This window comes from Girardinichthys multiradiatus, chromosome 1 (genome assembly GCF_021462225.1).
Source record: "Girardinichthys multiradiatus isolate DD_20200921_A chromosome 1, DD_fGirMul_XY1, whole genome shotgun sequence".
Taxonomy (NCBI): domain Eukaryota; kingdom Metazoa; phylum Chordata; class Actinopteri; order Cyprinodontiformes; family Goodeidae; genus Girardinichthys; species Girardinichthys multiradiatus.
The window spans coordinates 10,827,637-10,844,777 of NC_061794.1; the positions used below are offsets into that span (position 1 = coordinate 10,827,637).

The following is a 17,141-nucleotide window of genomic DNA, read 5'->3' on the forward strand; positions in this document are numbered from 1 at the left end:
TTTATAAAAGCCTTTCACCTACCACTCTTACCATAGAGGTTTGGCTTTATGTTTATCCTATGGATGTATTCTTTAATAATGCAGTTTCTTAACATCTTCTCTGGGTTTTTCTTCTTGGTTGTCAGTACTGATATATACCAGTGCAGTGACTGAGCTGTTGTGTTCTTTGTTCAATCAGCAATACCACTGACATTATAGGAATAAGAAACAGAAAATCAATATGTTATAGTGACTAATGGACCTTGCAAAAATCAGCCAACATTCACTGTGGCTACAGAAACGTATTTATTATCAGATAGTCAACAGAGTCTCTCTCTGAAAATACACTCATCAAATGATTATGAAAGAATAATTTTTAGCTCCAACTTTCAGGTGTCGTACAACACAGCTACATACAAACAACAGCCAGCTTGTTGGGCGATTCCATTTTACTCTTGACCAACAAATTTTCATTTACTTCCACATAACCCAATGCTATTGTTGTACAGATTAAAGAGGAGATGAAATTACTTGCATTCAAAAAATGCCTTATAAAAAAAGTGAAGAAAATAAATAAATAAAGTTTTGTCGGTAGAGCAGCAGAGCTGGATATGTGGGTGGTGCCTGTAAAAAATAGCCAAATCCTCTCTACTAACCTACTAATGTCAAACAGCTTATTCTGCCGTTGACTTTTGTGGTGTTATTTTTTTTAGATAAGACTGTTTATAGAAACAATACATATTGGTAATTTACCAATTTTTTTTTCATTTAAAAACTAGGGGCCTCAACAAAGTTTTTATAGAATTGCATACTGACACAACAGCCTGGCATCTCTTTCTAATGCTGATCACCAGCTTGGCCAAACACTGCTGTGGGGTGGTATCCTATTCTTAAACCAGCATTTGTCACAAGTCAACCAATGTGGTTGAGTTAATTATTCTGGCATAAGCAGCAACCACAGGTTGATCCCATAAGTGTTCAATGGGGCTAAAGGCAGGACTACTACTAGCCAAATCCTGGAGATACTTTTTGATCAACCCTGCTCGGTGGCGACGAGCGTTGACTTCTTGAAGGATAGAGTTCAATCCGAGACTGTAGAACTACAGGATTACAACTGGTTGCTGAATTGCACCTCAATATCTCTCGGCTTTGACATTTCCTGTCTACCTTTTATGGTGCAGGAATCAGCATGGAGATCTCTGTGACTTCTCTATATTTTAACTCTATGATTCAAATGCTATGGCAGAACCCTGCTTGAAGAAATCACCAACCGACTCCAGTAGCTTGTAGGTTATGCTAATCAGGTGGCAATAAAGCACCTAATTGGCATCCCCTGGCATACCAGAAGCTCAAAACAACAGTCAGTAGCAGAAAACGAGGTTTTGTGTTGGCAGAGAAGGGGGTAACCCACATACTCAAACGACAATTATGGCACCATTGAAGGAGAAACAGGATCATGTCCTTCCATCTGTTGAAATCCAACCTGCATACTCATGTAATCCCATCAAAAACGTTAAATTAGATGAGATGTGAGCATGTTTAGTTGTCTAACAGCATATTAATGCCCTAAGTTAACACTTATGATATCAAATCACCAAGGGGTTAAACAGTATTTCACCAAGGTTTACAGATTACAACACACATTTATTAGAACCCTGGTAAAGATGTGTAAATGTCTTAAAATACTAACAGTACATCTTTTATTGCAGAAGCATAATCTGTATGTAAGAAAATGTAGAAAAAATCATTCTTTAATTTAAATGCTTTCATTCAATGCCAGATTATTATCTTTTTGCAGCCCAGATTCATGAAAGGCAATTGCACAGCAAAGCAGTAAATATATCAAATTCACCAAGTCAAGAAACAAGCTAAAACTTCTCAGCTAATGTGCCCGTATCTACACTTAAAGCAATTATTTAAAAGTTTAAAACTGTATAAAACTGTATATAATGTATAGTGAGGATCTCAATGTGAGAGAATTGCAGTAGAAAGTTGCATTCTGGGATCATCATAAAAATATTACATGGCAGCTATATGCCAGCGTATTGTTTGGGAGTGATGCCATAAAAAGCTTTTTCTGTTCTACCAACACACACATGTAAAGATGTTGAGTTTGATAAACTGGAACTGTGTGCTAAATGATCGTTTTGGGACCAATCATTTAGGTAGGTTTGGCATGAAACAGAGGAGGAATATGGAAAAACACACATTAACACTCTTAAATTGGAGGAAGTGTAATGCTGTGGGCTTCTTTTTTTATCCAAATACACATCTTTACCAGCAGTGGCCAAAACTATGAAAAGTGCTGGATATAGCACTAAAAATAAAAACAACCAATCTTAATCCCTGACATAAAAATTGTTTGATCAAATAGTTTATGGGCAAGTTTAAAAGCTTCTTCAACTTTAAAGTTCTAGTGCTCTATCAGAGCCAGTGTTGTGTTTTTCTCCTTAAGTCAAAACAGAATAATTAAATCTAAATTTTAAACATGGATATAAAGCTGCAGAGGAGGCCCAACAGGCAATTATTCATCTGCATTATTCTACACCCATCAAGCTGCACTATATGATTCAGGGTGAGTATTTAATATTACTGCTTGGAGTTGTTGGTACTTACACTCAGCTGCAAACTATTTCCCTGTAGTGTCGTCCAATGTAAATTAGAAAACACCCAAGGTAGATCCAAGTATCCAGCCAATGTTAAAATAGATTCCCATTGTTAGACGAAGTAGGACTCTGTTATGTGAACATTACTAAAGTAATTACATCAAGGCAAATACTTTAATAAAACTGGTATGCAATGACCAATTAAAAAGATTTTTTGCTATAATTGATACATTTGATTAAATTATACATTCAGCTCACAAGATGATTGATTCGCGATAGTGGGCTCACCAGAACACGAGGAGATGTGGGTTTTTTTCAAAAACTAAGAATCCCAATTGATTTTGTTGTTACAAAGTAAGTAAAAGGTTTCACAAATCATAAGCTCTCATTCAAAGATTCTTTAAAATAACTTTAATAAAGTTTGAGTTGTTAATATATTATATATGCATAAAAACACGTTTGTCCGTTATGTGTTTTTGCAATTAAAGGTTTCCGAAATCTAAAAATGTGTTTTAAAGTATTCGTATATTTTAGAGGAACGTAGCCTAGATTTAATCAGTTTAAATATTCGTGTTAATCGATGTTTCGATTTGAATGTAGTCCAGGCTCATTTAAAGGCTTTGCTATGGCTATTTAGTTGTGCACCAATAGAAAGCAATGAAGTAAATTTGTTAGCGGCTAATGGTTAGCCAGTCACGGTATTTCTGCAGTATTTCTCCGCTTTCAAGATATCTTTTCTTCTTCAGAGTTCCCAAACAGTTAAAATCTGGTGGAAGTTTCAATACGTTTGTAAGCAAGCATTGTCACATAGTTTAGTTGGCTCTGTCAAAACAACCTTGCATTGTTATAACTGCTTCCTTACTTGACCCAAATTAAAAGTCTCCAACACATAACGGGGATCAAGCTTAGGACACCCATATTAATAATCTTTCACTAAAGTCACATGCTGACAGTAGATAGATTTCTTCTTGCAGGACAGACTTCCTGTTGACGAGTTATTGTGGCATTTTATTACAGTCAGCTCTTCAGTGAAAGAGTTACAGTGGAAACTATGTTAAACTGCATCACAACAGCTACTCAATGATGCAGTTTTTACTTTGAAATATGACAAAAAGGGGTGGTGACATTTTGTTTTGTTTGTCCAACCTTTGGGTGGAAACAGTTGAAGCCAGGTATTTACATATATTGTATAAAAAGACAACCTTTTTTTCTCACTGTCTGATATTAAATCTGACTAAAGGTTTTGAGTCTGTTAGGATTATCAAAATTTACAACATGTACTTTTGTATAACTACTTTTGCACAGCACTGTATGCTAATAGGCCACTCAGAAAGGAAGAAGCAAATACTCAAGAAAATGCATAAAAAGCCAAATTACAGTTTTTAAACACACTTAAGGACAAAGACCTTACTTTTGGAGACATGCCCAGTGGTCTGATGAAATTGAAGTCTTCAGCCATAAAGGGCATCGTTAAGTCTGAAGGAGAAAAGTGGAAGCTTGCAGGTTTGATAACTGGCATTTGGCAAATTTAAATAAATTTGGTTATTCTAACTAAGCTAAAACAAGAAAAAGTAAGAAAAAAAGGTCTGTCTTTCAATACAGTAGGTATCTGGTTTGAACTGAAGGTAACAGTAAGTGTTAAGAGCACTTAAAGGGGATTTCCAACTAAGCTACAGCATTTAAAGAACACCTTATCAAACAAGACAAATGGTGTGTTTCACTATTTTAATAAAGGCTTCATGAAGCTCCATACTCCTAGTAGTAATATCATCAGTATCCTGAAACTTGGCCACGTAGTTCCTACATAATCTTGTTAACAAACTGCCAAAAGGACAAACACACAAATGCAAAAATCACACTCCTTACTCTCAGCTCTGCTTTGGACAAGCAACCAGAAGATACACTCTTAGAATTCTTGCTTTATTAACTTCAAAGGGTAATTATTTAGCTAACTTTGACTGGTCTCTAAAATGCATATTTTGTTTTCCAGAACAAAGACCACTGCTGTCCCCCATGTCTTCAAATAGCAGTCTGTAATTGGTTTAGTGCAGGCACAAATATGCCCATATACTGAATATTTAAATTTTAATCTAAAACTATTCCTTTATCACTTTTGTGATTTCATCAGCGTAGGAAAAAAGCCAGATGCACAAACTAAGGAGTGTTTCTAAATCACTCTCCAGCCCTCTGCTGTTTTTTCCCTGAAATGTTTTTCTGCTCTCTGATTGTCTCTCACACGTCTCTCTCTGTGTGGCTCTGTATATTTTCCTCTACCTCCTTAGTGCGATGGGCAGCTTTAACTCCCTGGGTATTAGATCCAAAGCCTGCTACACCTATGTAACCTTCAGCAGGGCTTTGGAAATAAATGTAAACCTGTGCATGTGCCTCAGCAGTTGGCCCTGCTTAAGGGGGGGAAATAACAGCATGTGAAGTTTCAGAAGTCTGAACTTGAACTGGACCACATTCTGCCCTTGCTGAGGCTCCACTAGCTTATCTGGATGCTGGTAAATACTTATCTCTTGCCTTTTTCTTTTTTTCACATTTTCCTACGTTTATTACTTACATAGTTATATTAAAGGTTAACACCATCTCTCATTTTTGACATTTTTACAGCTCAGGTTATAATAACACAGAACTGCATACACTAATAGTACATATGATTGCTTGTACTATTAAGGAACATTGCTCTGTTAAATAGTAATAGCGTAAAACATTGAGGTCCAAACTTTTTGTCAAATGGGACAGTATGGATATATGTGCTCCTATTTACTATGACATTAAAAAGAAAGCAAAAAAAAGCAAGATAATAAAAAAGAATAATACATTGTGCTGCACCTAAGATTTTTTCATTTTATGAGGATTTTAATTTGTCAGTAAAAAATTTCGCTCAGATTAAAAAGAAAAAAAAGTCTCCATCTGAATCTGCAATTTCAGTCCAGTGGCCCCAAAGGCCCCCACGCCACATTTTGGACATACTTGGTGTAAATAGTCTAATTGAAAAGAGTGAACTTGTACAATACATCTTATGTAGTGTTCCCAGATACAGGTGACACATAGTAATTGTCAGTTTACAGATCAGAGTTGCTATCTATGACTAATGCACTAATAATTCAACTGTTAAATCACATTTGTCCTTTATTAGAATTTATTTGTTTTGTGTACAGCTGCAGAAGACCTCCTGAACCATATGTTGAGAACCTCACTAGGTTTCTGGAAAAGTTGGCAAGAAACAAACTCAAGGAAGTCATTCATGATGGATTCAAGTACCAACTAAATATATCCTACCAGGACCTGCAAAACTATTGTGTCGTGCTTCATGACTGCCAAGAATGATGACTTTCAATATAAATGGATAAAGCCCTTGCAGCAGGAAGGCGTCTTCTGTTGGAGCTGTATTCCTTGAGTGAAGAGATCTGAGAGGACAAGAGCTTCAGAGTCCACGTTGGAATCTGTTAAAAGTACCTCATCCAGTAAAGTGTTTACTAAAGCCAACAGATCACCTTGAAACCTGGATTTATGTGTCAGCCCTCCTTGTTTATAATTGGACATTAATGTCTAAACTTTCTGGCAGGCAGGTGTGCATGAACAAATGCCTACCATCCTCAATAATGGCAAATGGTAAATGGACTGAACTTATATACAGGTCCTTCTCAAAATATTAGCATATTGTGATAAAGTTCATTATTTTCCATAATGATGAAAATTTAACATTCATATATTTTAGATTCATTGCGCACTAACTGAAATATTTCAGGTCTTTTATTGTCTTAATACGGATGATTTTGGCATACAGCTGATGAAAACCCAAAATTCCTATCTCACAAAATTAGCATATCATTAAAAGGGTCTCTAAACGAACTATGAACCTAATCATCTGAATCAACGAGTTAACTCGTCAGTCAGTGATGGTCTGGGGTGCCGTGTCAGCTGCTGTTGTTAGTCCACTGTGTTTTATCAAGGGCAGGGTCAATGCAGCTAGCTATCAGGAGATTTTGGAGCACTTCATGCTTCCATCTGCTGAAAAGCTTTATGGAGATGAAGATTTCATTTTTCAGCACGACCTGGCACCCGCTCACAGTGCCAAAACCACTGGTAAATGGTTTACTGACCATGGTATCACTGTGCTCAATTGGCCTGCCAACTCTCCTGACCTGAACCCCATAGAGAATCTGTGGGATATTGTGAAGAGAACGTTGAGAGACTCAAGATCCAACACTCTGGATGAGCTAAAGGCCGCTATCGAAGCATCCTGGGCCTCCATAAGACCTCAGCAGTGCCACAGGCTGATTGCCTCCATGCCACGCCGCATTGAAGCAGTCATTTCTGCAAAAGGATTCCTGACCAAGTATTGAGTGCATAACTGTACATGATTATTTGAAGGTTGACGTTTTTTGTATTAAAAACACTTATTTTATTGGTCAGATGAAATATGCTAATTTTGTGAGATAGGAATTTTGGGTTTTCATGAGCTGTATGCCAAAATCATCCGTATTAAGACAATAAAAGACCTGAAATATTTCAGTTAGTGTGCAATGAATCTAAAATATATGAATGTTAAATTTTCATCATAACATTATGGAAAATAATTAACTTTATCACAATATGCTAATATTTTGAGAAGGACCTGTAGCACTATTCCAGTCATACAGACCACTCAAAGCGCTTTAAACTAGAGGCACATTCACCCAATTGCACTCACTAACGCTCACACATTCATACACTGATACGCAGATCGGTAGGCAACTTGAGGTTAAGTGCCTTGCACTGGGGGACATTGACCTATGGCAGGAGGAAGCTGGAATCGAACCCACAACCTTCTGATTGCAAGATGACTACTCTTCCTACTGAGCCACAGAGAGAGAGCCACAAGTCCACTATAATGGTTTGAGAGGCTGATAATTTTATGAAGATCACGTTTATTGAAATAGCTTCTTATAAGGATGGATCTAAAAGCTATTGAATGATAAAATGCAGTTAATCTGCTCATACTATTTTCAGTCTGTTGTGTTCCAATAGATTTCTTTCACAGCTTTTTACCCTGCCCCATATCAGTATGTCTCATTTCCTGCATCTTTTTGCTCCGCTGTAAAACAAATCTCTGAAACTGATCACAACCAGGCTGTCTCTGAGACGGACACTAAATAACTTAAGAATCCCACAGAGACTGTCGAAATTCTGTGTGTTTTGTGAATATGTTCACCTCTGAGCGTGTAGATAAATGACTACAGAATCCCACCAAGTGTCTGGGCAGTGTGTACGTATTGTGTGTAGCGGTGAACATGTCGAGCTCCGCTTCCCAGCGGATGATGACTAGAGGTTGTATGCTTCCACTCTGCAGGCTCCGTGGGATCCTCCCCTCGTTTTTCATCAAGCTCACATGCATTAAGCAGACTCACACATGTTAGCGCAGAAAGATGGTTGCATAACCCAGCAGGGAGGCATCTGTGATATGAGGCCAGTCCGCTGACCCGCTGTGACACTGATCAAAACACATCACAGTTGATTCCTTGGAATGACAAATCAAGAGAAGGACTGATTTCTGTTCTTGTTAAGTTCTCTTTCACCCATTTCAAAAAGTGATTAGGGATGGACTTTTAGTATCTGTTGGACTAGGACATTTACGTTTTTAGTATTTAAATATGAATAACAGTCACTTTTGTAGGAAAAAAAAGAAATTTTACCACTCCTGGTGTAACCTCGGTTGGAGGTGAGGGACTCCCAGAGCAGTAGGCGTCAGGACATAGCAGCTTAACTCAATACTAACAAGCAGGAATACAGAATTTTTATCTAATATACTTTTCCAGACTCAAATTTTTGATTTCTCCTAAGGTTTTTAAAACACTGTTAACATTAATGTTGGACAGTAATTGGGTCTTATCTGTGGATTCTCTTAGATCATGAAATAAAACAATGCTTAAACTGGCTTCAGATTTCATGTTGTAAGACCATTCCACTGCGTTTTGGGCACCTGTACTATAATAAATCAGCCCGGCCTTTAAGTTCTTTGGCATTTTAACCAGAAACAGAAGTCTAAAAATCACAGGTTTAGTTTAAACTAATTTGAAATTGTATAAAATTGAGAAAAAAAAAAGTTATTTTTTTTTAAATCAGTATACATTTGCTTTTCATGTCAAAACCAAAATACTGAAAGGAACATGTTAAAATCACGATTTGATGTGGCAAATCAAAGATACATCATGTCATTTAAATTTAAATCAGTGTAAAATCCACCATGTTAATTAAGCATTATTAGGTTATTGTCCTTTAGAAAAGGGAAGACCTAACACTTTTCCATACTCAATTGTATCTCTTCCATACTGATAAAATGATAAAAGCCAATTCCATACTTTTCGAGACTGCTTGCGAACACTTATTGTATATACATTTTTAAACTGCATCACTAGTTTCTGTAATATCTGATTAATAATCACTCTTTTAAAAGAGCCATAAGGTGAAAGCTTTATTTAAAAACACGACTGAGAAAAACTAACCTATAACACTGCTTTTCTACATATAATTACGTTGATGCAGGTCTTTTGTTAGTCATTTCTTAACATATCAGCATCGGTCCGATAAGTAAAGCTGGGCCGATATTAATAACCAATATTTATTACCATCTTGTTGCTGTTTGCGTATGCGTTTCTGGAAGGGGAGGGGACGGCATTGGGCATTGGACAGTTATAGTGATACAGTGCAGAATTGTGGGGCATTTAACTGAAGCAGAGTAGCAATGTCAGCGGTCTGGTCGTTTGTTCGCAGTGTTGAAAGGCTAGTGAGATATATGTTATTTATTATATCTGCAAATATTGGTTATCGGCCATAACAGTGATATTAATATCTAAAATCAATATTGGCCTGAATTCTGATATTGGTGCATGCCTAAATGTTATGCTAACAACCACTGGAAACAGAATATGCAACCAGGGACTAAAACATCTTTTAAAATCCTGGATACAGATTTGCAAACATAATATTACAGCATTATTTTATGGTTCATCCACATTCCTATATACCAAGGCTTTTAAAAGTTTTCTGATTTAACGTCAAACATTTTTCCAGCCTAAAACAAAGTTTACATAATCATCAAACAGCATGTGTTTAAGGTTCTTTAGGTTATCTGACTTTACACTACCGGTCAAAGGTTTTAGAATACCTTTCTCATTTAATGGTTTTCTTTATGACTATTTACATTATACGCTGTTTCTCGCTGAAGGCATCAAAACTGTGAATGAACACATATGGAATTATGTAGCAAACAAAACATTTTAAAATAACTTTAATTATGTTTATATTTTAGATTCCTCTAAGTATATGAACTGAAACCAGGGGTGCCTATAAAGGTGGAGGATGATAGATACAATATCTACAGCCATCTAGCATCAACATTAACACATTATTTTAATTAGAAAACTAAAATATTCATAAATGTATATGTTCATACGAGGACATTTTCTTCTGCTGTATCTAAATTTCATCACATTGCACATAAAATGTTCTCATTGAAAGCTGTAGAATAGGGCTGAACAACATATCGCCTATTATCGTTATCGCAGTATCACTGTACGCAATACATATATCGTAAAGAACTGCCTGGACTGCAATAAATGTCGGCTAATTATTTAAATACTAACCATTCAGACTCTCCATACTTGTAATATATTAAGTGACATTTGTTTAATATGGCATAAAAAGTATTAAATGTACACAAGTGGTAAGGTGGTGAAGTCATTAAGGAATTACAACTAGGTTGTATCACTGCCGCTGGCCAAAAGCAACATTTTCAATAAAACTTTGTTGTTGAGATAAAAATAATGATTTTTATTTTATTTTACATAATATCTTGCTAGACTGATCATTCTGAATCTATGTTTTTAATGAACCAAATAGGATCGCATATCGCATGTTTTCCTAATATCGTGTGGTCAATTGTTGTAAAAGTTGTCAATGTGAACTAAAATAACATGCAAAGCTTTTATAGACACATCATAAGGAAGAAGTTTAAAAAGTTTTGCACAGACAGAGTGAAAGTTAGCAATGTGCCTCCGGGGCCAATCAAGATAAAAATCTTGGATTGCAGGGTAAAGCACGCAGCAATGAAGCAAGCGATTCTAACACAACAAACACACATTCTCAATGATCAACTGTAGTAGTCGTTATCTAACATGATAAGCAGCTATGGCTTCAAATGCCTTTACAGCACAAACCTTAGAAGTGTAGCATACCAATGCTCTGTCTTTCAGCTTCTCTTCCTTCTCATCCCTCTCCTTTTATTTTCTCAGACTTTCTGTGAATTTTAATCTAGTCCAGTTGGGAAAAAACGTAATTTTTCTCAGCAGATGAAGAATAAAGCAGCGGTTCAAACTGTGCAAAAGGCAACATTGCTATTAAGAGCATGCAAATCTAGATAATCTTATTTATTATCCCTTCATGTTGTAAATAAATTGCTTATGAGCTGATCCCAGGCAGGTTTAATGGACAGGTTAAGTGATGATTTAACTGTGGAGCACAATGACTGAAAAAATGAATAAAACAAAAGATAGAAGGATTAAAAAAAAAAAGTCATATAATCAATAAAAAGGTATGTGAGGCTAAAATATCTTGAAACAAATAATATAATTGTGTGCCCTTTAGAATGACTTAACACCTGGTCCCTAAATGAGAAAGTAAGTTTTTATATGCAGTTTGAGAGATAAAATATTATTTGTGCCAACATATCAAACAGCAAGGCACATATTCAGACATTCTTGTTCTATAATCCCATTTGTACTCACAGAATATAGAGCGCAAGCAATTTGATTTAACACCATTATGCAGTTTAAATGAAGAAACTGAAGATATCATTGCTGCAACTATCATTTGCTTCAGTCCCAAAGCTCACACGTTCATAGCAATGCTAGTGCTGTTCAGATCACATACAGAACTGATCAAAAACACTGGATAACACTGTCTAGGTTTCAGTTTTTGTTTTTCTATCTCTGCTTCCTTGTGTTTCCCCAGGTTTTCCCAAAATTAGCTCTCTGGTGACAAGGTGAACTTAAAGCCTGTCATTTTGAGACATTGTCATTTTCAGGAGGAAAACAGCATAAATTGTGTTGAGGAACTTTGATTTTGTATTTTTACATCAGATACTCACTCTGAAAGCTGTTATCAATTACATTTTCTTATCCACACACTCCGACAGCAATTATTATCCCTCGCAGTCCTTACCTTTTCAGGTACCTTTGTTGGAAAACACTCAGCCTGCACTAATCCCCCCCAACACAAAGTTGGCTAAAAGTGTATGGTTCATTAAGGTGTCATAGGAAACATTTATGTTGTTGTTCCATTTCTTTAAACTTATTAAGGTAAAATAAAGGAATTTCTTTGGTTTTCTTTGCAGAGGAGATATCATGAAATCAAATGAAGCAGTTAACAACCTAAACTAACACACACAGAAAGACCACCTGGAGAGAGAAACAAAACTCCCCTGACTAACACACTGCAGATATACAGGTCCTTCTCAAAATATTAGCATATTGTGATAAAGTTCATTATTTTCCATAATGTCATGATGAAAATTTAACATTCATATATTTTAGATTCATTGCACGCTAACTGAAATATTTCAGGTCTTTTATTGTCTTAATACGGATGATTTTGGCATACAGCTGATGAAAACCCAAAATTCCTATCTCACAAAATTAGCATATCATTAAAAGGGTCTCTAAACGAGCTATGAACCTAATCATTTGAATCAACGAGTTAACTCTAAACACCTGCAACAGATTCCTGAGGCCTTTAAAACTCCCAGCCTGGTTCATCACTCAAAACCCCAATCATGGGTAAGACTGCCGACCTGACTGCTGTCCAGAAGGCCACTATTGACACCCTCAAGCAAGAGGGTAAGACACAGAACGAAATTTCTGAACGAATAGGCTGTTCCCAGAGTGCTGTATCAAGGCACCTAAGTGGGAAGTCTGTGGGAAGGAAAAAGTGTGGCAGAAAACGCTCCACAACGAGAAGAGGTGACCGGACCCTGAGGAAGATTGTGGAGAAGGGCCGATTCCAGACCTTGGGGGACCTGCGGAAGCAGTGGACTGAGTCTGGAGTAGAAACATCCAGAGCCACCGTGCACAGGCGTGTGCAGGAAATGGGCTACAGGTGCCGCATTCCCCAGACCTGGGCTACAGAGAAGCAGCACTGGACTGTTGCTCAGTGGTCCAAAGTACTTTTTTCGGATGAAAGCAAATTCTGCATGTCATTCGGAAATCAAGGTGCCAGAGTCTGGAGGAAGACTGGGGAGAAGGAAATGCCAAAATGCCAGAAGTCCAGTGTCAAGTACCCACAGTCAGTGACGCTCTGGGGTGCCATGTCAGCTGCTGGTGTTGGTCCACTGTGTTTTATCAAGGGCAGGGTCAATGCAGCTAGCTATCAGGAGATTTTGGAGCACTTCATGCTTCCATCTGCTGAAAAGCTTTATGGAGATGAAGATTTCATTTTTCAGCACGACCTGGCACCTGCTCACAGTGCCAAAACCACTGATACCATGGTTTACTGACCATGGTATCACTGTGCTCAATTGGCCTGCCAACTCTCCTGACCTGAACCCCATAGAGAATCTGTGGGATATTGTGAAGAGAACGTTGAGAGACTCAAGACCCAACACTCTGGATGAGCTAAAGGCCGCTATCGAAGCATCCTGGGCCTCCATAAGACCTCAGCAGCGCCACAGGCTGATTGCCTCCATGCCACGCCGCATTGAAACAGTCATTTCTGCAAAAGGATTCCCGACCAAGTATTGAGTGCATAACTGTACATGATTATTTGAAGGTTGACGTTTTTTGTATTAAAAACACTTCTTTTATTGGTCAGATGAAATATGCTAATTTTGTGAGATAGGAATTTTGGGTTTTCATGAGCTGTATGCCAAAATCATCCGTATTAAGACAATAAAAGACCTGAAATATTTCAGTTAGTGTGCAATGAATCTAAAATATATGAATGTTAAATTTTCATCATAACATTATGGAAAATAATGAAATTTATCACAATATGCTAATATTTTGAGAAGGACCTGTAGTCTTAATGTACTAATGTACTAATCCTGCCCCTTCCAGGTTTAGAAATAAAAAAGCTCACCTTCTTTGCAGCATTTATACACTGCATGTATTCTTTAGCCAAGTCTGAACACTTTAAGGTCTGCTCTTTGTTGTCCTTGTAGCAGGATAAAATCTGAGCCTGCAGGCCAGGACACACGGGAGCAGTGTTACGAGACCTGTAAAAAAACATTGAGACAAAAATACAGAGAGATGGATTTATGTTTAAAGAGATAGAAAACTACATTTTCTCTCCTGTACATAAATGTGACTGACTGCTACAAAATAAAACGGCAAAGCTGTAGGAATGAATTGTGTCAATTATGGCCTTCTCTGTCTGATTTTTACATGATACATGTAGTCAGAGGGTGCAGATATAGCAGCAGATGCTCACAGAGCTTACAAGACTCCTCTGCTTTCCTCAGCTCTCAACTGGTATAATATATTCCTACTTACTAAAATGACTCCTCATCACTACTATTACATATTGTTTGGGAAATGTACAACTTAACCCAAGTCAATCTCAGTGATTTAAAATTCTACAACATTGATTTGATTGTTTATTGACTCAATCACAGACATTCATTTGTGATAGGACATAATACAGAAAAACTATTTATCTAGAGTCTTCAAAATTAGAATGGTCCTGTCTTTCACAAACCCTTAAAATGTACTGAAAATAGTTGTACCTTTCTAAAAATAAACTGTTTACAACAAATGGGTTAGAGTTAGGGCTGGTTTAGTGTCTTTCAAAGACACTAAACCTTTGTAAATCATGCAAGCCAATTCTGCTTCCAATATCCTGGAAACACTTCAGGGAATGAAAAAAAGAACAGATGCAGAGAAGGCGGCAGGTCACACAAGAAGAAAACAGGAGCCAAAGCTGAGCTGACTAGATATTATGAAGATGACTACAAGAAAAGGGCGTGCTAAGCACAAACCCACTGAAAACCATGCAGGAGAAACAAGGTGCGAAAGCTAAACCTAAAAAAAGTATTTTAGGGTTTTAAAAACACTAGTATGGTAGTGGAATTGTCTGGTGTTTTGTGGCATTACAATGAAAGTCCAGTGGTCATGTCCTTCTTGACACAGGAACAAATGATCTAATGGCGTTAACTCAGATAATTGTTTCAGTCTTGGACTGGGTTATTCTACACTGTTTAGAAATTCTTGAAAACAATTTGAAAATTGTGAAACCTTTAACTGAAAAAACAGAAGAATTATACTAGTTTTCCCAAAAACATTGTCTTGTCTATTTTTCTGAACCCAATATTATTTTTCATCTTCATCTTGTCAGCTGGATTAATCACTACACTCCTTGTAATTATATATCACTACAAATATGACTTGGTGATATATAACATATAGTAATATATACAAAATACCTATTAAGGGTTTTGGTCTGAACTGTAAATCCTGTTCAGCATATTTTTTTTTAATGTACAAGTCAGTGAGACAACAGCTGCTTTATATTTAAAGTTTTCGAAGCAGGTTCAGTCTGACTTTTTCTGGTGTGATAATTCTTTTCAAGATGTGTTTGAATAAAAAAAAAAAAGATAATAAAAGAAAAAGATGAAAAACAAGTTACATCGCCACCGACGGGAGGCTGTTTAACAACGAGTGGGGCGGATGGTATGTGCTTCACTGTAAATCACACAATTGGCACTAAATCACACTTAATTGAGTGGGTAGGCTCATTCTGATCAAATGCAGCAGAAAAGTGAGCTCTTAGAGATTGAGTTAGTTGAGCTTAATTTGATATGTGGGCTGTATTATAATTTCTCTTTGGCTGTCGATCTCTGTGAATGTTAAGGATGACAGGCTTGTTGCCTCGACGTCTTGCTGTAATAGATTCTGACTGATTGAAGTAGAGACAAGCAAGTTATGTACGCCCACACAGGTACAGGGAGGCTCGTGCATGAATGCCAATGCCAACACACACTGTGTTAAACTTTAAACATCAGAACACACACACGCGCACATGTTCCTGCATGCCAATGTGTTAATTTTTTTTCTCGGTGTCCCTGCACACACATCTGATCTGTGAGGAGCGTTTAACGCCACGTTGTTTTTTTTTGAAAGCTAAATTAAAGACTCATTTTGCTTTTGACTGTGGAGGAGAGCTGACCTCAGTCATTTCAATTACAGCATACCCGTATCCACACAGACGTTAGCGTCTGTAGAGCCATCACGGAGGCAATAATGGAGTTTTTCTGAGCATGGGTAGCGAAGGTTAAAGAGAAAAATACACAGAAATGATGAGAGAAACAGAAAAACAAATCGAGATAAAACGATGCAGGAACAAAGGATCTAATGGCGTTCCCTCGGATAATTGTTTCACAAAGATGACAGCCTATCAGATTTCTCTGTTCCTCCAAACAAACACCGCTCCTTCATGTTGCCTGTTTGATCTGCCTTCCTCCACTTTTTTGTTTTCCCTCCAACTCGGGTCTTTTTGCTTTTCCTGATTTCCCTCCTCCTTCCTGGTCACCGCATTAACTACACAGACAGTACGACACCAAAGCACGCCATCTTTATCTCTCCCCTCTATTTGAGTCCACAGAAGATAAGAAACTCTCCTTTAATTTGAAATAACTGGCCTTCATCAGGGAGGCTGAAGCCCCCTGATAGTGCTATGAGGTTTATTAAAGGAGCTTGAAGCAGAAAATTGGTTAAGCTGCAGCAAAAAGGTAAAGCTCAGTCCACATGCTACACCAAATTGAAGGTGAGGTTTTAAATCAACAGTATTAACCGAAGCGCTTGCAGAAATAAATAATAAAAAGAGAGCCTGCTGTGGCGAGGGCTTCTCTTTTTTTTTTTAGCTGGAATGAGGTAAAGCGTCGTCCCTGGCAGTCCGCTGAGCCACATACAGAGCCGTTGTCGTTAAATGTTTTAATGCACAAGGAAGCATTCATTATTTGGGGGGAGCTCTCCACGCATCTGTAAGCAGCAAATATGACAAAACATAAACAGCGAGATTAGTTCCTTAATTATTGGCGCTGTCCTTTGCATTTAATCTTCGGGAGAGAAGACGGGAGTGGGCGGAACACGGAGGCCTCAGACTTCTGGACCGCGCGGCGCACCAAAAACAAAGAGAGGGAACAGAATGAATGCAGAAAATCTGGAGAACAGAAGACACAGAAACACACGGCAAACTACAAAGGCATCTGGCAAGGCTACAAGACTGATAAAGAAGATGCTTTCATCGCCTCTGATTCAAGCTACGAATGAAGAGTGATGTTTTTGTGCCTTCCTTAATGGCTCTGGCTAAACACATAAAAGACAACATTTTATTTCTGTCCCTTCAACTACAGAGGACAGGAATCTGCACTGCGTTTTAGCCAAGTAATTAGAAAATCTTATTAACATCTAACAGAATTAGCGCCCACAATAAACAAACAAAGAGAAGACAATTTTCTTAATTATTTTATGACAAACACCGCACACGCAAGAAAATCATCTGGCTACAAACTTTGGCATT

General features: G+C 37.4%; 1 protein-coding gene across 4 annotated transcripts in view; it reads right to left on the bottom strand.

The window, feature by feature from the left end:
• Positions 1-17,141, bottom strand: part of chchd6a (coiled-coil-helix-coiled-coil-helix domain containing 6a) — a 120,701-nt gene that overhangs the window by 25,619 nt on the left and 77,941 nt on the right. For 3 of the 4 annotated variants that reach the window (XM_047362186.1, XM_047362253.1, XM_047362329.1), the window contains one exon: positions 13,704-13,839. The exons of the other annotated variant lie outside the window; for it this stretch is intronic. In XM_047362186.1, coding sequence (XP_047218142.1) covers positions 13,704-13,839 — 136 coding nt within the window. The remainder of the gene's footprint in view (positions 1-13,703; positions 13,840-17,141) is intronic. 4 annotated transcript variants of the gene reach the window in all.